This window comes from Pelobates fuscus, chromosome 10 (assembly GCF_036172605.1).
Source record: "Pelobates fuscus isolate aPelFus1 chromosome 10, aPelFus1.pri, whole genome shotgun sequence".
NCBI classification, from domain to species: Eukaryota; Metazoa; Chordata; class Amphibia; order Anura; family Pelobatidae; genus Pelobates; species Pelobates fuscus.
This window is the reverse complement of record NC_086326.1, coordinates 90,928,486-90,950,055: the sequence shown is the minus strand read 5'-3', so window position 1 is coordinate 90,950,055 and position 21,570 is coordinate 90,928,486. Positions and strand designations below refer to the sequence as shown.

At 41.4% G+C, this 21,570-nt stretch overlaps 1 protein-coding gene across 4 annotated transcripts in view; it reads right to left on the bottom strand.

The window, feature by feature from the left end:
- MARCHF8 (membrane associated ring-CH-type finger 8) overlaps positions 1-21,570 on the bottom strand; it is a 315,603-nt gene that overhangs the window by 30,166 nt on the left and 263,867 nt on the right. For all 4 annotated transcript variants that reach the window (XM_063435261.1, XM_063435264.1, XM_063435262.1 and 1 more), the window contains one exon: positions 3,584-3,634. In XM_063435261.1, coding sequence (XP_063291331.1) covers positions 3,584-3,634 — 51 coding nt within the window. The remainder of the gene's footprint in view (positions 1-3,583; positions 3,635-21,570) is intronic.

Below are 21,570 nucleotides of genomic sequence, written 5' to 3'. Positions count from 1 at the left end.
CGACCGCACACGAGGCTCCTGCCCAAAACAGTTCCATGAATTCAGTATGTGCGGTCGGTCAATTTCGAAAAAGGAATAAAAACAAATAAACACACGAATGGAGCCTCCGGGCTCATAGGAGCGATTGTTCCACTTGTTCGTGGGAACCAAACTACAGAACGGCGCTCTTCTAGCTGTTCGGCAACAAAAGAAAGCAGGCGTTCGTATGTTTTTAGTGGTGTTCGGGAAGTTGAGTGTCCGATTTAAGTTCCAGACACTCAACGACCAAGTCCCGCTACCTCCTTTTGTGCAAACAAGATGGCCACCGTTTTCTCTTCCACATGGCGTTCGACTATACGAACGGCGGCCGCCCAGGGAGAGCGCTCGATTGACGGTTCCCTTTGTAGTTAAAGAGCAGGGAGGGTGGTCGATGTTCCGTAGTTTAATCTACCGAACCAATAAAACACAAAATAACGAATGGCATAAGAAAATCCTGAAATCAAGTCTATTTTCCTCACACCTTATATGGTGCGATATCGACCTTGTGAAATGTCTAAGATCAGATAATCCATTACAATTGCACTGCTTTCAACAGTAAAATAAAATAACAGTAAAAGACCGCCTAGGGGGGTCTGCCTTGACGTTGGCAGGCGGGCATTCCTTCCAATGGCCATTGGAGTAACTAAATGACCTCCATTTGTTTACATATACATAGCGATTTAGGAGAGAGCGCAGGTAACTTTTTATTTTGTTATTACTGTATGTATTGCGGCTGATGTGTACTGTGGCCATTGCTGCCGCCCAGGAGTGATGGGAGTGAGCGCAGGACTTATCTTTTTGTATTTATTCCAACAGTAAAATATCTAAAGAAATTTGGTACAGACAAAATCTCCTGTCACACTCCTATAGAATGTTTAAAATACTATATAGAGGACATAAATATCCAAGAGTGGCAAAAAAAGCGGAATGAGAGAGCTCAAAGATTACAGACGGAGAGACAGTTTTTCCATTCCCCTTTTTACAGGCTAAATATAATCTCCCCTCCATCGAGTTCTTCACCTATTTGAGAATTAAATCCTTCTTAACTGATAAGCTGGGTTAACTCAGATAGATCAGTTTCTGGCACAACACTTTAGATACAACTGACCTCTAGATTTTCTAGGTTTATGATTAAAGGAACACTATAGTCACCTAAATTACTTTAGCGAAATAAAGCAGTTTTAGTGTAAAGATCATTCCCCTGCAATTTCACTGCTCAATTCACTGTCATTTAGGAGTTAAATCAATTTGTTTCTGTTTATGCAGCCCTAGCCACACCTCCCCTGGCCATGATTGACAGAGCCTGCATGAAAAAAAAAAAACTGGTTTCACTTTCAAACAGATGTAATGTACCTTAAATAATTGTATCTCAATCTCTAAATTGAACTTTAATCACATACAGGAGGCTCTTGCAGGGTCTAGCAAGCTATTAACATAGCAGGGGATAAGAAAATCTTAATTAAACAGAACTTGCAATAAAGAAAGCCTAATTAGGGCTCTCTTTACAGGAAGTGTTTATGGAAGGCTGTGCAAGTCTCATGCAGGGAGGTGTGACTAGGGTTCATAAACAAAGGGATTTAACTCCTAAATGGCAGAGGATTGAGCAGTGAGGCTGCAGGGGCATGTTCTATACACCAAAACTGCTTCATTGAGCTAAAGTTGTTCAGGTGACTATAGTGTCCCTTTAACCAGCAAAAATAGAAAAGGCTCTGCAAATGATGAAATGAGAGCAAGAACTCAAATTTTCATATTCTCTGGAAGAATTGCTGCAGGGCCTTTCTCTAGCGAAAATAAATATTCACTGTGTAAGCATAATAGAGGTATATTATAAACTCTTATATCGCTGGTATTTGGTTCCTACACGATTATCCCGAATCGACCCTCAAACATCTGCAGACTGCTGGCGATGTGGCAAGGCATTAGGCTCATTTCCTCATCTGGTGGCAATGTGAAGAGCTGGGTACCCTAAAAGAGACTGTCTGGATTGGTAAACTTGATCTGACAGTCTATACGTTTCTATTTCATATGTTTCCCTCCTCGTAATATCAATTTGAAACATCTTTTGGTCCTTGTATTTATGGCCAAAAAACTAGTAATTGCTTGAAACTGGAGAAATATAGGTCCTCTGAAATGGTCAGAAATAAGCTCCCAGCTGAATTTTCAGTATAGAATGGAAGCTGGTTTCTACCCAGATAGATTCTCTACAGACAAATATGAAGAGCTCTGGGCCCCCTGGCTCAAATTTAATGGACCCTGAGGCTATCAACCATAATGTTTTAGCCACCCGCTGTCGAATGAGTGAATGTATGAACGCGTGCATAGACTGACCAATAGAGGTCAAGTAGGGAAACGAAAGATCTATAACGTAACATTATTGTTAAGACTATTACACTTTCTGTTTCTCTCTGTGGGTATGTTAACAATTTATTACTTTTGTATTTCAATATAATAGTTATTCCCACCAAGGACCTAGTATGACTGTAGTCATAATGCATGTGTATTCTTAACAAAACTTTGTATAAAGATTGTTTTGCAATATGGTATGAAAAGATTAAACACACTGTAGAAATAAAGAAATGTAAAAAGAATGTATATAGTGATAGGCTAGTAAACTTATAATCACCTCCAGAGCTTGCAGTCATTGATCACCATTCATAAGTTAGAGAACCTCTAGAATGCTAAGCCTAAATGTCTACAATCCAGGCCATCTAATCATTCTATATTGCAAGAAGTAGTTAGAAAATCCATGTAAAAATTGCAATCTCTAGAACTTTTTAGGCAAATATAATCATTTATTTTCTCCTTATACTGATTATGGATACACAGTGATATATACACTTATATACACAATTTAACAAACTTGTGTAAAAACTGAATTTATCATTCTGTGCTTTGTTACTTTTATTGAAAAAAAAGGTTTTTTTTTGTTTTTTGTTTTTTAAATGTGAATAATCAGGGTGAAAATTGACTCCCCAAACTTTCAGTTAAAAAAAGTTGTAGATTAACAGGATCTGTACATCAGCATTACTTTCAATACATGCCCCTTGTCTCCACATAATCCATTGATGTAAGTAGCGGGTCACCATTGACTAAACTCAATTGTGTTCCCTTTAGTCTTTAGTATTTTTCTTTCTCTTTTTGTTAGTAATGTCTAAAAGAAGATTGTACATAAGTGCATTGAACTCCGTTCATTCCTATGGAATGTTTTGACTTTTCACTGTGTAGGGCTTTGGTTTGGGATATTGTATAACACATTCATTTTAAATACATCACCATCTATGCAGTAAGTCAATGCATTCAAAATGGCTGACTCAGTGCACAATAAACAATATCAACTGCAAGACCCTGATCATCAGATACTGAGCTTTACGGAAAAAAAAATAAAATGCACAGACTTCAATGTTCTATTACACTGTTTGAAACTTTAACAATCAATATTTAATCACATAGATTTGTGTGTAAACAGTCACCATCACAACTTGAGGTACCAAGATACACAAACGAATCGGGGGAGAGTAGAATATTTCGAAGACAAGCATTTCAAATTTCAGTTTATGGATATTACCTTTGAAATGTTACTGGACCGGCTAACTGAACGCCCCAAAGTCTTTTCATTCTGAAAATAAAGAATATATAAAGAAAAATGTTAAATGATGCACATGTTTACAGACATATACTCTACAAATGTGATATCACCATCATTTACACCACATAAACTCGTGAACTAAAGTTTGAGACCCCTTCAGAATGATCTGTTTTACTGAATTAATGTGATCACAGATTTTATTTATGCTTTATAAAAAAAAATTAAAAAAAATATTAAATCCCTTGCCACACCTCTCCTGGTTTTGACACTGCTTATATTAGACATTCTTATAAACTGCTCTGTAAAATAACTTTTACCCACATAGAGGAGGCTGCTGTATGGGTAATTGATTTCAGCCAAATATGGATACCGGTAACGTAGAGAGCAGCGTGGCATGAGACAAAAGGTAAGCTAACTCTCGTTTAACTCTTTGGGGGTGGAAGGGGACCACCTAAACGGTGACTAGGACTTTATAACATTAGTAATGCACAGAGGGAATGTTAAAAGTTACCATATATACTTGAGTATAAGTCGAGTTTGTCGGCACATTTTTTGTGCTGAAGAACCCCAACTCAACTTATACTCGAGTTACATTGCCATAATACAGACAAGGACCGCCGGGCTCATTACAAGCCCGGCGGTCCTGTTGGGGGCTGGCAGAGAGCTCTTACTTACCTTTCCTGCAGCTCCTGTCAGCTCCCTTCTCTCACTTCTGGTTCGGTCATGAGCCGCGAGACTTACAGTGGGAGCTGACAGGGGAGCTGACCGGACCGGAGGTGAGAGAAGGGAGCTGACAGGAGCTGCTGTGAAGGTAAGTTACAGCTCTCTGCCAGCCCCCCTCCTACACAGCCCATCCACTGGACCACCAGGGAATGAGAGCCCCCCTCCCTGGCCAGCTAACAAGCAGGGAGGGGGGACGGAAATAAAATTAAATAATAATAAAAATAAAAAAATTATTAAAATAAAAAATTAAATAATAAAATAAAATACTAAAATATATATTTTTTAAATATTAATTTTTTTAAAATATTAAAATAAAATTAAAAATAATAAAAATGCCCTCCCCCACCCAGTTCACACACACACTGCATTATATACACACACTCATACAAACACACACACTCTGCATTATATACACACACACACACTGCATTCACACAAACACACACACTCTGCATTATATACACACACACACACACAGAGTGTGCATATATAATGCAGAGTGTGTGTTTGTATGAGTGTGTGTGTGTATATAATGCAGAGTGTGTGTTTGTATGAGTGTGTGTGTAATGCAGAGTGTGTGTTTGTATGCGTGTGTGTGTATATATAATGCAGTGTGTGTGTTTGTATGAGTGTGTGTGTATATAATTATAAAAATCACAGAATTTCATAGCCCCAAGTTTTACCCTCGACTTATCCACGAGGCATAGCATATTTCACAATTGTTGGTCACAAAACTGCACACAAATTATACATGAGATCGACTTATACACGAGTATATACGGTAGCTATTCATGGTGTTATTTAAAATATATTTTTCTCATCACAGAATTGCGTTTACTACCTGAAAGTTGTCAGGTGACACTCTCAGCCCATGAATGAAGACAGCCTCGGCATCCGGCTTCTGAAGCTTGAAGCCTTATGTGTGGCAGCAGGAATGGTATCCAGGTAAGAGGGAAAACCTGAATTTAGCAGAAAACCAGCCCAAGGTACTCCTCACATCAAAACAGGCTGTAGTGGTTATTACGTAAAAACAAAGAGAAAGTTACCTGCGCTGTGGCTTAAATCCCTATGTACATTTAAACAAAATGGAGGCTCTTTAGTTTCATTGTATGTGTAGAAGCCCTATAAAGGGTTAAATGTGAAAGGGTTTATAAAATACCACTTCCTGTCTTATTGAAGATTTTTGGCTGATAGCAGCAAATCTAATGGCTAGGGTAGGACTCACCTTTCGAGGCTTGCCTTGACATGGCAGGTGAGCTTATATTTAAATGGCCATTGGAATGAAACTAAAGAGCCTCCATTTTGTTTAAATGTACATAGGGATTTGAGCCAGAGCACAGGTAACTTTCTCTTTGTTTTTACTATGTATTTTGAGCTGTTCGATACAAAGCTACTACTGCTGTAACCGTGGTTATTATGCTTGGAGTAACCCTTGAAGCATTCAGGAGTTATGTTTGTTGTAACCTGCACTTCGCCCAGTATACACTTCAATAGTATTAACTGAATTAATGGAATAAGCAACTAATATGATCAGTAAAGTGACATTTCTTACAACCAATAGTATCCAATCTGAGAAAGTGGCCCTTTTGCACAGGAAACATAATGGAATGCAATGTCAAGAACAGAGTGTTTCCATGAACACATCTTCTTGGTTTGTATAATAGAACACAGCAGTGGCTGGTGACAAGAGGAAACAGAAGCTTTGCCACTACAATTTTGTGTTGCATTTCATCCTATCTCAATGAAAGTATTTTTATTTTTTTCCTCCTTTTTCGTTTGCTCTCTTACATATCTTCGACATACTCTATCAGTTTTGAATTCTCTGTCAGAGAAGAATTGATTGGAACATTTGCCTGTCAAATGTGTTTTCACAGCTATACTTTGTCTCCTTAGAGAGAGAGTAACCAACATAACACTGTATTGTGCAAGCACCAGATCTTAAAAGCTACTTTAATCACCAGAGAGATGCTTTCGGATTCAAGGCTGTACAGCTATAATGACCTTTACAACAAGTGTCTTTTATCTTCTGTAAAATTATCAGGACATTTCCAAGCTACCCAGACACTGTTCACATAGATCACAGTAATTTTCCTTTGATTAACAGGGATGACATATTATAGATTGTACCCTTATAGTTTTCATTATAGGTCTCCAAGTCAAGAACTGGCTTTCTAGTTTTCATGTGAGTTCTCTTGTTTTATTAGTACTATGCCCACTTGCAAGTGTCACTAGATTTAACTTCTCTGATCATTAAAAAATACTTGCGGTTTTGCAGTAGAGAAAGACTTGACCTCCAGCTGAGATCATGTCATCTACGGCTTAATTGACAGGCATGTTGAAATTGAGTGTTTTACAGGAAGACTGTGGAAAAAATTGTAACAAATCCTTAATGTTGCTGCAAGCATACGATTCAGAACGGTCAAGTATAGATACCTTAACTTGCAAACAGTGTGGTATGTAAAACCCTATACAATGAAAAGATGTGTTACATAGAAACATAGAATGTGACGGCAGATAAGAACCATTCGGCCCATCTAGTCTGCCCAATTTTCTAAATGCTTTCATTAGTCTCTGGCCTTCTCTTATAGTTAGGATAGCCTTATGCCTATCCCACGCATGCTTAAACTCCTTTACTGTGTTAACCTCTACCACTTCAGCTGGAAGGCTATTCCATGCATCCACTACCCTCTCAGTAAAGTAATACTTCATGATATTATTTTTTAAACCTTTGCACCTCTAATTTAAGGCTATGTCCTCTTGTTGTGGTAGTTTTTCTTCTTTTAAATATAGTCTCCTCCTTTACTGTGTTGATTCCCTTTATGTATTTACATGTTTCTATCATATCCCCCCTGTCTCGTCTTTCCTCCAAGCTATACATGTTAAGATCCTTTAACCTTTCCTGGTAAGTTTTATCCTGCAATCCATGAACCAGTTTAGTAGCCCTTCTCTGAACTCTCTCTAAGGTATCAATATCCTTCTGAAGATACGGTCTCGAGTACTGCATACAATATTCCAAGTGAGGTCTCACCAGTGTTCTGTACAATGGCATGAGCACTTCCCTCTTTCTACTGCTAATACCTCTCCCTATACAACCAATCATTCTGCTTGGTTGTATAGGCCAGACCTTAAAGTGGTTGGGCTTAACGTATATATAGAAGGTGTAGGATATAGAGTAATCAAATACAGGCCTAGGTCAGGATTGCAGATAGATAAAAGAGTAACAGAATAAAGGGTGAGAGATACCAGAATACATAAAACAAAAACGTTTAAACAAATTCAAGTCAAATACCAGAAATACCAAAGAATAAGGAATGCACTCTCTGGCTACTAATAACTACCCTTGTGGCCTCTGATTGGCTTGCATCACATGATACTAAAATGAACATGACCCATGTTGTGTGGTTAAGGAGTACTGACAGGCAGCAATTAGAAGCTTTTGGCGTAATTGCCGGCGTTGGAACAACGCCCAATGTCATCTCGTCCAGCGGATGGATCGGAGAGAGCACCCAGGGAGGATGTCTTGCTTGAGAAACAAATAGGACCATCCACAGTTTATTTGAGGTTTATCACTTGCTCTTTCTTTCTCTTATATTATATATAGTTATACATTAGACTTGTGTAAAAATTAGTTTGGAGCAGTTCGAACATATTAAATGCCTTTTTAATACATTGATCCATCAGGGATTTACCTTATTATAAGACTCTTTAAGTAATTCCAAGATGTATAGATTTGTTCGGGTGTGTGTTAAACAGACACTGTAGGCACCAAAACAACGTTAGCTTAATGAAGCAGTTTTGGTGTATAGATCATGCCCTTGCAGTCTCACTGCTCAATTCTCTGCCATTTAGGAGTTAATTGACTTTGTTTATGCAGCCCTAGTCACACCTCTCTGAATGTGCCTCATACAGCCTTCCTAAATAGTTCCTGTAAAGAGTCATCTAATGTTTATACTTTATTGCAAATTCTGTTTAATTTAGACATTCTCATCTCCTGCTTTGTTAATGGCTTGCTAGACTATGCAGGAGCCTTGTGCATGTAATTAAAGTTTAATTAATAGAGCAGGAGATAAAAACATAAAGTAAGTAACATCTGATTGAAAATGAAACTATTTTTTATTTAATGCAGGCTGTGTCAGTCATAGTCAGGGGAGGTGTGACTATGGCTGCATAAACAGAAACAAAAGTGATTGAACTACTAAATGGCAGAGAATGAAGTAGTGAGACTTCAGAGGTATGATCTATACACAAAACCTGCTTCATTTAATCTAAATTTTTTTTGGTGACTATAGGGTTCCTTTAAAATAAATGTAATTTGAACAAGCTTTTACATAAGCCTCTACACATACATACATATATATATATATATATATATATATATATATATATATATATATATATATACACATACACACACATAATAGTCATCAGTAGCTTGACATCATTAACTGGGCATGCAACTGCATCAAAAACCTCTGTAAGTTCATTTGTTCAGGTTTATTTCCAGATGACCTATATTTGCTTCTTTTTTTTAAAATAAAATTTAAAGCAGCTTGGGCATCCTCTGAAGTCTTTGAATATTTAGCAATGCCCCTATGGTGACTGCACTGGTGGCCGTGGAGTAGGTGAGTTGTAATTACCTAACCCTGTCCATTGCAGCTGCCCCCATCTTCATCCGGTCTGTCTTCTAAAACGGTTGTATTTTTACACATGTGCACAAGTACAACACTGAGGTCCTCCATAGACAATTCCTTTTTCCTACAGCCATCACTAGTAATGGTTGTGTGGTAGAAGCTACAGGTTCAGTATTCACATGGTTAAAACTACTGTGCAACTATCTTGGACCATGGCGCATGTGAAGAATGTCAAGAACGCCCACTATTAGATAACATATGTAAGAGATAAGTTTTAGTTTAATAATTTGATGTAATTTTTGTATTCCTCTATACGTATGGAATACGTCATTTGTGTATTCGCCATATATTCTTTGTTCTCTTGTAAACGTGTGATCAGTCGGGTATTCCAAGACTACTGTCTGACTGAGATATTTGCAGCTGCAAATAAATCAATGTTCGCTTCCTGGAATCAGTGTCCATTCTCTTGTGTCTTTCTTAGCCTCGCGTTCCTATAACAGTTGAGGGAATTGAGGAAAAACTTGACTGTGGTTGCTCTGCCTTTTGTCAAGTGTAGGCAATATACTAACATAACCTAGTCTCTAGTTTGTCTTAGTATATCTTTTGACTGCATTAGAATTTCAGGGAAATTCCAATACAGTCAATGTGACTATTTTATAAAGATATTTTTTTATTGAGGTTTTACTATAGTGAAAATATAATTAATAAGTCATAATGCAATAGAGAAAACAATCTGAACACAGGAGCCCTCATTTAGTGACAGCTCGCACTTACGACCAGGCGTAAGTGCCAGGCGTAAGTGCGAGCCGTCGTGGGGATTCCCTGCTCTGGTGCGCATGTCTATGTTCGGGGAAACTTCCTCGAACATAGACGAGCGCACGAGAGCAGGGAATCCCTCTAATTTATGTTCTGGGAAATTTTCCCGAACATAGATTAGAGGGGTTCCCTGCTGTGGTGCGTTCGTCTATGTTTGAGGAAGTTTCCCTGAACATCGACAAATGCACCAGAGCAGAGAATCCCTTAACTCCTACGACCTGGTCGTAGAACGAATTGGTCGGTAAGTGAGGAGTGTCTGTACTAGTATAGATGGCAGCATCACAGTATGCTGAAGAGAAGATAAACAACAACATAAAAAGAAATAAGCTGGAGCCTTAAACCTTTTAAACTTATGAGTGGGCAAACCATAAGTTGACAAAACAGTATTACAAGTCAAGATGGTAATTGTTTGAATCCCTCAAGGAGGGATGGGTAAGATGAAGTAGGCCTAGTGTTACTAGTGTAACATAATTGATTTGTAAGAAACATATTTTGGATGTCTAAACTACAGAAATGTTGTTCCAGCAGTTTGTTTCTTATTACTACTGTCCAAATGTTTAAATTCAATCGATTGACCATATTAATTGTCACATCAAGCTTCCAAGGCAGGTGAAGGAGTTATGCATCGCCACTTCTTTGTTGCAAGATTGTGTAAAAGCAGTTCTCCTGAAAGCATTGCTTTGTCTTGCCTGTTCCCTTCCTGCATATGCTCTATTGCACACATCCCTGCACTTTCTGTTTTACAGCAGAATGCATCAAGTGGCAATAATGAAAAGAGAGAACCAACCAGAGCACAGGGGTCCTTTAACCCTTACTAGACCACAGTCTCCCTGGAACACCTTTGGGGAGAACATGTATAGGGGACTTTCACGGTAATAGTATACCACTTTGCTAAACATACTGCAATTCATCAAAATATGTCATAAGCAGTACAATAGAATGCAATAATGGTAACATGCTTAGTCACCATTGTAATTATATCACTCTAATATATAAATATATATAAAACAAAATCAAATAGCACACTGAGCGCAGTCCACTCTTTCAAATACTTGGGTATGTTGTTAGACCCCAATCTATCTTTTGGCCTCCACATAGAAAAACTTGCAAAACTTTAGCCAAAACTAGATGCCCTGTACAGAAACTAATCCTGCCTAAGCCCTATAGTAAAGGAAAAGATTGTACAGCAAATGCTGATGCCAATCATTGATTATGGGGATTTAGTATATGCATCTGCACCGCAAACCCACCCTAATAAACGTAATACATTGTATAACTCGTTCTGCCGCTTTGTGGTACAATGTAATTACATGACCCACCATTGTGACATGCTAAAAGAACTAAACTGGCTGTTGCTGGAATCCAGACGTACCCGTCATCTTTCCAGCCTTGTGTTTTTTGGTAAGCTTTTCTTGTAAGCTCTACCTGAGCAGAATGCTCTACTCAGCTCTGTTCACTTCCTATAACCTCGGATCCAGTACCAGCACTCTATTTAGTCTAACTCAATACAAAAAGAAAGCAGCCCGATCCTCCTCCTCCTCCTACAGAGCACCGCAAGTATGGAACGACCTCCACATTTTCCCCCAGCCTAAAATCTTTTAAGAGATCCCTCTCTACATATCTCAAAACAAAATGTACCTGTCATGGTTGAATATATGCTTCTTACCTGTTTTATGTTGAATTTTGTATCTATTGTGTATTAATATTGTTTTTGTATTTTATTGTACCCTATTGTATCAATGCAATGTTTTGTGGACCCAGGACATACTTGAAAATGAGATAAATCTCAATGTATCTTTCCTGGTAAAATGTTTTATAAATAAATAATATAAATATAAATTGTATTAAGACACTGTTTCTGCAAGGCGCCCATTTTAAATATTTAAAATTTAATTTTAATTTTAAAAAATCATCTTACCTTTTTGGATCTTTGGGAGAGCCCTATGCACAGCCAAAGCAGTGGCAGGCTTCCCCATATTTTTAGTACATAAGCTAGCATTTTTCCATGCTATTTCTGTCTCTTATTACTAGCTTTTCCTCTTGCACCTTTTTTCAGCTCTTGGTAGTTTTAGTCTAGATATGATGCTATTTGTACACAGAAAACCTTTAAAAAAAACAACAACAATTTTTCGAAAATATCATACTTAAAAGGTTTGTTTGTCTGAAATGCTAAATTAATTAGACATTTAAATTCCCATGCAGGATCAAATGCAGATGTTGATTCAAATGCAATGCTTCATTTATGCAGCACATGCAATTAACCTCAGTTAAGCACATCATTTTAATTGCCAAAGGCTTGCACTTGGAAACATGCTCAGGGGAATTACCGTATATACTCGAGTATAAGCCGAGTTTTTCAGCCCATTTTTTGGGCTGAAAAACCCCAACTCGGCTTATACTCGAGTCAGAGTCTGTATTATGGCAATTTGCATTGCCATAATACAGACTGGGGGGAGAGGGGTGCTGGCAGAGCTGTACTTACCTTTCCTGCAGCTCCTGTCAGCTCTCTCCTCCTCTGCGCCGTCCGTTCAGCACCTCGGTCAGCTCCCAGTGTAAATCTCGCGAGAGCCGCGGCTCTCGCGAGACTTACACTGTGAGCTGACAGAGTGAGCTGCACAGACCGCGCGGAGGAGGAGAGAGCTGACAGGAGCTGCAGGAAAGGTAAGTACAGCTCTGCCAGCACCCCTCTCCCCCCCACTGAACTGCCACTGGACCACCAGGGAAGGAGAGCCCCCCTCCCTGCCATATATCAAGCAGGGAGGGGGGACGAAAAAAAAAATATATAAAAAAAAAATTAATAATAATAAAAAAAAAGGGGTATAAGGACCACTATGGGAGGGGGGGGGGGGGGGTATAAGGACCACTATGGGAGGGAGGGGGGTATAAGGACCGCTATGGGAGGGAGGGGGGGGATAAGGACCACTATGGGAGGGAGGGGGGGGGGGGATTAGGACCACTATGGGAGGGAGGGGGGGGGGATTAGGACCACTATTGGAGGGAGGGGGGTATAAGGACCACTATGGGAGGGAGGGGGGGTATAAGGACCACTATGGGAGGGGGTGGGATAAGGACCACTATGGGAGGGAGGGGGTGGGTATATGGACCACTATGGGAGGGATGGGGGGGGATAAGGAACACTATGGGAGGGAGAAGGGGGATAAGGACCACTATGAGAGGGAGGGGGTGGGATAAGGACCACTATGAGAGGGAGGGGGTGGGATAAGGACCACTATGGGAGGGGAGGGGGAAGTAAGGACCACTAGGGGAGGGGAGGGTAAGGACCACTAGGGGAGGGGTGAGTCAGGACCACTGGGGGGGGGAGTGAAGGAACACGGGGGTGGGGAGGTAAGGACCACTGAGGGAGGAGGAGGGGAAGTCAGGACATATGGGGGGGGGAGGGGGCGGCAAAAAATGTTTTGCCTACGGCGGCAAATATCCTTGCACCGGCCCTGCACACACTGCATTCACACACTGCATTCATGCACACACACACTGCATTCATGCACACACACACTGCATTCATGCACACACACACTGCATTCATGCACACACACACTGCATTCATGCACACACACGCTGCACTCATACACACACACATACGCACACACTGCATTCATTATACACACACTGTAAATAAATATTCAATTAATATATATTTTTTTAGGATCTAATTTTATTTAGAAATTTACCAGTAGCTGCTGCATTTCCCACCCTAGTCTTATACTCGAGTCAATAAGTTTTCCCAGTTTTTTGGGATAAAATTAGGGGCCTCGGCTTATATTCGGGTCGGCTTATACTCGAGTATATACGGTAGCTGCTACAAAAGCCCACCATGTCTTTTTATATTTCCACCCTCAAAACCCTTATTAGTTTTACATACTGCAGATTTAAAAAACAAAAACAAAAAAAAACAATCTTTAAACACTGGGCAGCACCATTTAATCATTATTGTTGGAACTATTATTTCCTGTAACATCTAATTAATTTAGCTGGCAGAAAGAATAGGAAAATGAACCTGCTGTGATATATACCTTAGAAAAATGTTTAATATTTCCCCTCCCAAAAAGTCTCTGCCTCCGAATAATAATGCAGATTTTTCTAGTGGGCTAATTGGGCAATCAACAGTTCACAAATGGATTTTAAAATCTATTGTGAAATTGCATTGTACAATTTCTTATTACTAAGAAAAGTGCGAATGAGAATGAGGCTTAACACAGTGGAAATGAATAGGTGACGAAACACTGGAAGCAAGTTTCACAGCAGTCTATCCAATTAATTAAAGGAAGCAGATCATTAAAAAATATCATCATCTAATTTAACACAAAATAACATTGTTAATATGGTCAAGTATTAGATTTCACTTGTGCTTATTTGCATAAAATGTGTAATGCTATTAAATATATCCCCAACCTTTCCTCCTAAAAACAAAGCTCAAGTATAAACAAGAAATATTCTCTGGGTTTATCACTAAAGTGAGAATTTTAACGTGAATTTCAAATTTAAGGTAAAAATATCTGAGCTGGAAACATTCAGTGTTGCAAAACCATAAGGCTCACTTACAATATGATCCCCAAACTGGGGGATCTGGGCTTACCCAATCTAGCTATACATCACAAAGCAGTCCTTGACTACTTGACTGAACACCATGTCTGTCTGGAAACAAACACTCAAAAACACTGGTCTTTCCTTTCCAATGTCACCCGTACTACACATTCCCGGGAACCCACAGTTCCCACATGCAACATCCAAACAATATAATTCTTCTCTGGGCCTCCCATACCCTTTTTCGCATTAAGTATTCACATTAATTACCACTGTTGCACGTTGTTTGACTTGGATATCCCCCACTCCCATAATGGATGCCAAAATTCTACTTTCTCCAACTTTCATATTTTCTTCAACATTTACCTGACCTTCTGACCTCAGTACGCCCACAAACCCACTTTGAGTTGCTATTCACCAAGATGACTCCTCCTCCTCATGTTCACTCAGCCAGATCCGTACTTTACCAAATACTGTGAAAGAGGTCGGAAGCACTCCTCCCCTGGCGAACGGTACGAGCTATTTACGCTAACACATAAATCCTCTAGTTCAAGGCTCGACAAATCCCAGGCGCCAGATCGCCACGGCGACTAGAAATTTCACCCTGGCGTCTGGGATTTGCCAGCTCTCTAGTTAGTGTGGGAGGGAGCTTTGATGGCGGCCGTGGGAGCATTATGGACGGCACACGAGGCAGCAGTACTCTGTTTGTAGCTGCTCTCTTCTCCCTCGCGCTGTCTAATAATGTCGTGAGCCGAAATATGACATAATTCCAGCCCAGTCATCATTACAGAGCGCGAGGGAGCAGAGAGCAGCTGCAAACAGAGTACTGCACCTTTGCACACAGGAAGAGAGCAGCCCCACTGGACCCCAGGAAAGACCCACTCAGCTCTCCCAAAGATAGGGAGGCAGAGTGGGTTTCAATTAAAACAAAAATGTGGATGTGTGTGTCTGTGTTTAAGCCTGTCAGAGTATGTGTGTGTGTTTGTGAGAGAGCTTGTCAGTGTGTGTGTGTGCGCGCTATCAAGGTTAACGAGCCTGTCAGTGTCTGTATGTGTGTTTGTGTGTGCGAGCCTGTCAGAGTGTGTGCGTGCAAGCCTGTTGTCAGCATGAGTGTGTATGTGAGCCTGTCAGTATGTGAGAGCCTGTCAAGAGTTTGTGTGTGTGAGCCTGTCAAAGTGTGTGCGTGCGTTTAGGTACCTGCTCTCTCCTATTGCATGAAGAAGGAGTTTTTACTCACCTTTCTTCCCATTTCTCCACGCCGTGCCAGTTTCGCGATTGGCTGAGATGATCAGTCTTTATGATCTCAGCTAAGCCAATGCACCAATCCGCATCTCCTCATAGAGATGCATTACATTAATCAATCTCTATAAGGAACATTCGGCGCCTCCATGCAGAGCTTGGAGACACTGAACCTGGGTGCAGCATGTGGTGCAGCAGTGACCCAGGACTCTCTAGTGGCCATCTGAGTGACTGTCACTAGAGGTGTTACTAAGCAGCAATGTAAACTCTGCCTTATCGCAGAAAAGGCAAGTGTTTACACTGAAACGCCTGCAGGGACAGGCTATAGACACCAGAACAACTACATCAAGCTGTAGCGGTTCTGGTGACTATAGTTTCCCTTTAAGAATTGCACTTTCTCGTTGAGAATGACTGGCTCCTAACTTTTTTAGCTGGCTTTTATATTCCAAACAAATTTGTCAAGCCCTGCTCTAGTTTCACTGGATACCAAGAATCTGAATACAAGATGCTCACGTATTGGTGAGATATGATAGCTGTGTGCTCGACGGATCATGACCATGAATGTTAGCAACATGGGAGGGAACTTGGGACCTTATGTGATATATGGTGGGAGTGCCCCCAAAACCAATCCTTCTGGCAAAACATACACACTTTCCTCTCTGGCCTCATAGACGAACCTCTCTCATTCTCCGCAGAGTTGTATCTGTTGCATTTTTCACAAATTCCAGTCAGGAAATCCCATAAAACCTTATCAATGCCACCTGCAGTCTTATCCCAAGGGCTTGGACCCATGGTCCGAGATTGGCTTACTAGAGTGGAGGTTTTATTTGGTTTCACTGAATGCAGTGAATGTCCTCTGGAACCACTGTCCCTGCTTCTGGGTTTGCCAGGCCAAACCTAGTGGTAGCCTCTGTTATGCTCACCAACTCTATTAATAACCAAAGATATACACAGACCTCACTACACTACTTGCTCCGTCCTTACCCCTACCCCATTTTAATTTTTTTAATTTTAATTTTTTCTTAACCTTTACACTCCTCTTCCAATTTCTTAAAGTCTCCCTCCTTCTTGCACGCCTACCCCCATTTTCTCTAGTTTACTCAGCAGTAATAATAATAATAAACACAAAAAGAATATTTTAAAAAAAATGAAATCTTCCTGTTTAGACATTAAAGGTTGAACTTGGTATTTCACAGATATGGATTTCATTTTCTAAACCTTTTAATTAAGTTATGTATATTCTGCTAACTAACTCTATATACTGAATGTTATATTGTGTGAATGTTAACTCTTGCTTTAATAAAGCTTGAAAAAATAAAAATGTAATACAAAATATCTCAGATGACCTTGCAAGGCAGTATTTGGTCAATGAAAGTCCAGTAACACCTTGTATTAGTAGTCTGTATTCAAGTTGTCATTACTGACAGGGTCTAAAGTACATGGAGCCAGTGTTAATAGGAAAGGTAACTTATGATTTATTCCTATCAATGATATTCTGTGTTTAGTGTTATGTACACTCAGCAGGGGCATCACTAGGGGGGGCCCAGAGGGGGCTATGGCCCCCCTATATCATGCAGTGTCCGTCCGTCCCCCCCCCCCCCCCCCCCCCCCGGCCCACCCCTTCCCCTTGAAATTGAAGTCAAGAGCACTATGTCTCCCTTTACAAACAGCAGCTTGTCCATTCCCTCTTGCCTGATGGACCAGCAGCAGCGCACTGAGGTGGGTGGAAGTTCCCACGTGCAGGGGGCACTGTGCTGGGAGGAACTTCCTCCTGGGTCACAGAGAGCAGCGCAGGGGAGAGACAAGGAGAGGAAGCTTAGCTCTGCACAGAGACATCCAGGCAGCTGCTGGTAAGTATGAGTCAGTCTGTGAGTGTGTGTGTGTCAATCTGTGTGTGGGAAGGGTCACTGTATGGGAGGCAGCCTGTGTGTGGGTGTGGGCGGGGGGGGGGGGGGTCAGTCTGTATGTGTGGGGGGGCTCAGCCTGTGTGTATATGGGTCAGTCTGTGTGTGTGGGGGGGGGGGTTCATTCTGTGTGTGTGTATGGGTCACTGTGTGGGGCGGTTTATGTGTATGGGTCTGTGTGGGGGGGCTCAGCCTGTGTTTGTATGGGTCAGTCTGAGTAAGTGCTTGAGCTCAAGAGAGATACCTCTCATCTCGTGACCTCCCCTATACCCGATGGATAGGCAGCCTTCTCAACCACCAGGGATCTGATTTTGCCACCCCCTCCCTGCAAGGTAAGATCAGCTAAAAGGGAATATTCTTTTATTTATTTATTTTACGATTTTTAAAGTAAAACTGGTAAAACTCGTCCCTATCCCACTCTCTACACTCCCCTGAACACAGTACACCCTAACAGACTGTGAACCCCACGGAGTACATCTTTGCATACACACACAGTGCACCCCTCACTCACTTCATCTCTTCACCCCATTACACACTTCTCCCACATACATACTTCAACCCATTACACACCGAATCATTCATATATATATATATATATATATATATATATATTTATATATATACACACACACACATATATATATATATATATATACACATACATACACAGTACAGCTCCTTGATAAGCACACAATGCAACCCCAATACAAATGCACTCACACTGCAGCCCCTAGATGCACACGCACACACTTTACAGGCCCATTCAGCATACACACAATCTCAAAAGCTCCTATATAAAGAACACTTGAGCCCCTAGTGACACATGGTATACCATAAACAGTCTCCTATATACACACACACTTCACCACAGACCCTTCTAATGACCTTATGACTTAATTTTAACCTTTCAACTGTTTAGTACGTTACACCCTTGTTTGCTATCCTTATGTGGTGTTGCCATATATAAGGATACCAAAATAGCGAGCTATCTGCTAAACACGTATATATTTTTATGCACATATGCATACACATATAATCACAGACATATACACACACACATACCCCTATAGTGATGCCAATGCTGGGATGATGCCAAATCCCGGCTGCCGTCAACAATGCAGGGCATGTGAGCAATGCAGGGAGAGCACAGTCAGTAAAGGTCCCCCTCGCCGCCTGCATTACAACCCCCCAGACTTGACTCCGTTATACCTGGGTTGTGTGAGCACTTGCTGTGTCAGTGGAAAGGTGCCCAAAGCCGTGAGCTTGCAAAGTTAGCAGTGTAAACCCCACCCCTCACTCCCCTGTAGTGATGCCATAGGCCACTGTAGAAGCTACAAAACCTTAAGATTTGCTGCAATTATTGAAAAGTCAAATGTACATTTTTTTATTTTATCTTTATAAAAAAAAAAGGACAGGTTGGCGGAGCCGGCGCCCAAACGAGCTGGACGTGTCTCGGAGCTGCTCCGTTACTCAGCCCGAGAAAAGGTCATCATAACCCGAGAATACCTCAAAAACAGACCTCCACTGGAAGCTGCCTGATCCCCGACGATATGGGGAAAAAAAGCAAGAAGCTGCGTCCAGACCTGGGCTCGGGTTCTCAAGATATCGGCACTTACATGCGGACTGCAGCGCGGCCGACACTGCCCAAGATGGCACCCGCAGATGCTTACACGCATCTGTCCTCTGAGGAGGACAGCAGCACCGCCGACCTCTCCCCTCCACCAAGGCGGCGAATGGAGCTACTAGCGACCACAGCACTTGGGGACTCGGCCCCAGCCATGAGGGCAGATATTAAAGCCCTGGTAGCAGAGATTCAAGCCATGTTCAAGGCAGACTTGGCGCCAATATGGGAGGCGGTATCCACACTCGCTACCCGCCTGCACACAGTGGAGGAAGGTATGGCAGGCCACAAGCTTGCACAGACAGCCACAGACATGGCCATAGGAGCGCTGCAGAAACAGTGCGCAGATCACCAAGCCCAACTAGCCAACTTAGAAGACAAAGCCAGGGCACGCAACCTACGAATAAAGGGCATTCCGGATACTATATCAGACACAGAACTCCCCCACTACTGCAGAAGGCTCCTTGCCACCCTCCTCATGCCCAAGCACTCCAAACAGATAGTGGTGGACTCCTGCTACAGAATTAATAAAGCGATCAATGCAACCCAGGAGACGCCCAGGGAAGTTCTGCTCAAACTGGTACGTGATGCTGACCGTGGCATTATTATGAGGGCAGTTAGGGGTACTACCACGGTGCCCTTTGAGGGAGATCAGCTGGCATTCTAGCGAGACTTTTCCAGACATACCTTGTCCTGGCAGCGCTCTCTCAAGACCATAACCCAGGTGCTTCAGGAGAAGTCCATTGCCTACAAGTGGGGCCCACGCAGACTACTTGCCAATAAGGCAGGGAAAACACACGCTATTTCGCACCCTGCTGAAGCCTCAACCTTCCTGCAAGCCCTCAGCCTATTGGCAGCACAGCCACAAACTACAGCCCATCCAGCCTAGAATGTAGCAGATATCACCCCATTCGTGCCAAGAGGAGGAGCACCCACGACAGCGGCACTGCCACCCTGAAGTTTGGGACTGAGATTGCCTGTGCACTACCCTATGCACGATACTCCTCACAAATACCTATAACTGTTGCCCTTCTTAAATGTTGACAATGTTTATATATGTTTATATATTTTGCCTTTGTTTTTATGTTGCTGGCTCCGTAGGCCTTCGATCTAGCTCGGTTCCAAAGCAATTCCCTCCCTCCCCCCACAACAGCACAGAGTTCCCAAGCGACACTTCTGCGCAAAAATAGCAGTCTTCCGGGTACCCAGAGCGTGACCCCGGCCTCCAGTTACAGCATAACAAAGCGGGAACTCACACCCGGCTTCGAGAGCTCCCATACCCACTTATACCCTAACTACGTGCCTTACACATGCTTAGGTAACAGGGCGCAATACACACTGGCCACAAGACACATATAGCCCAAGATAACGCCCCCCCCCCAGTCACAAGCCCAAGGACCACCGACAGGGAAGCCTGGGTGAATCCGCCTATACTGATAAAAACTGAGTAGACTAAGCTAGGTGGCGAATGTATCCATGTACTGTATAACTTTTTTTACCTGCTGATCACAAAATCTGTTATATTGTTTGCCAATACTCGCAAAAATAAAGAATTAAAAAAAAAAAAAAAAAGGACAGGTTTAGCTCCAGCAGATGTGATTGGTTAGGCAAAGTGATATTACTACGAATGACAACTTTTTTTACATGCAACATTAAAACTGTGTACAGTATGACTACCATGTAAATTAAGTGATTGTAAATATTGGTTTTATAACATATTGCAGTTAATTAAATGTTACAGCTTAATATAGCTTCATGACTTTGCTTCTGCAATGATTTTAGACAGAGATGGATAAATCGGGAGGCAAAGCATTAGTACAATATATACTTTCAGAGTGCTATGGCAGTTTCCATGCAGATAATTCTGTGTACTTAGCTCGTAATGTCTTTCTGTATCAGTATTCCATTAGAAAAAGCTTTTAAAATACTGAAACTGCATAATTGCCAAGATACCTCAATCATATATTGGGAAAGCCATTAATGGATACATCTTATTTTTTACTGGGAAAGCACAGAACATCCCAAATGTTTGGGTTAGGCTTAAATCCAGACTCTGACCTCTTGTGTCAATCCTAAATGTATTGATGGCATCGCCAGTTTACTATAGTATAGGAAAGGAATAGAAGAGCAACTTGGTGTACAGCAGAAATGGGGGATTTATACGAAATGGTGTACAGCTGAGAGATCCCAAGAAGACCCATTATAGATTCATTATACTATCTTATAGTATAAGCAGCTGAGTGGCGTGTCTTGAATATCAAAAGCTTTGGGTGATGTCTCAGAATACCACCTGAATCAGTGGACCTTTAGAATGAGACTCATTCACATCCATTATGACTGCTATGTGTGGATGAGGAGTGACTCGGGAATAGTCCTTAGGTAGCAGGGTATAGCATACCAGGTTTTGCAACTCATTTACTTAGGCAAAGTGAAGACTTTTATTTATTGAAGTTTGACACAGATTATTGTTTTTTGGAGAGTTTTTGGCTG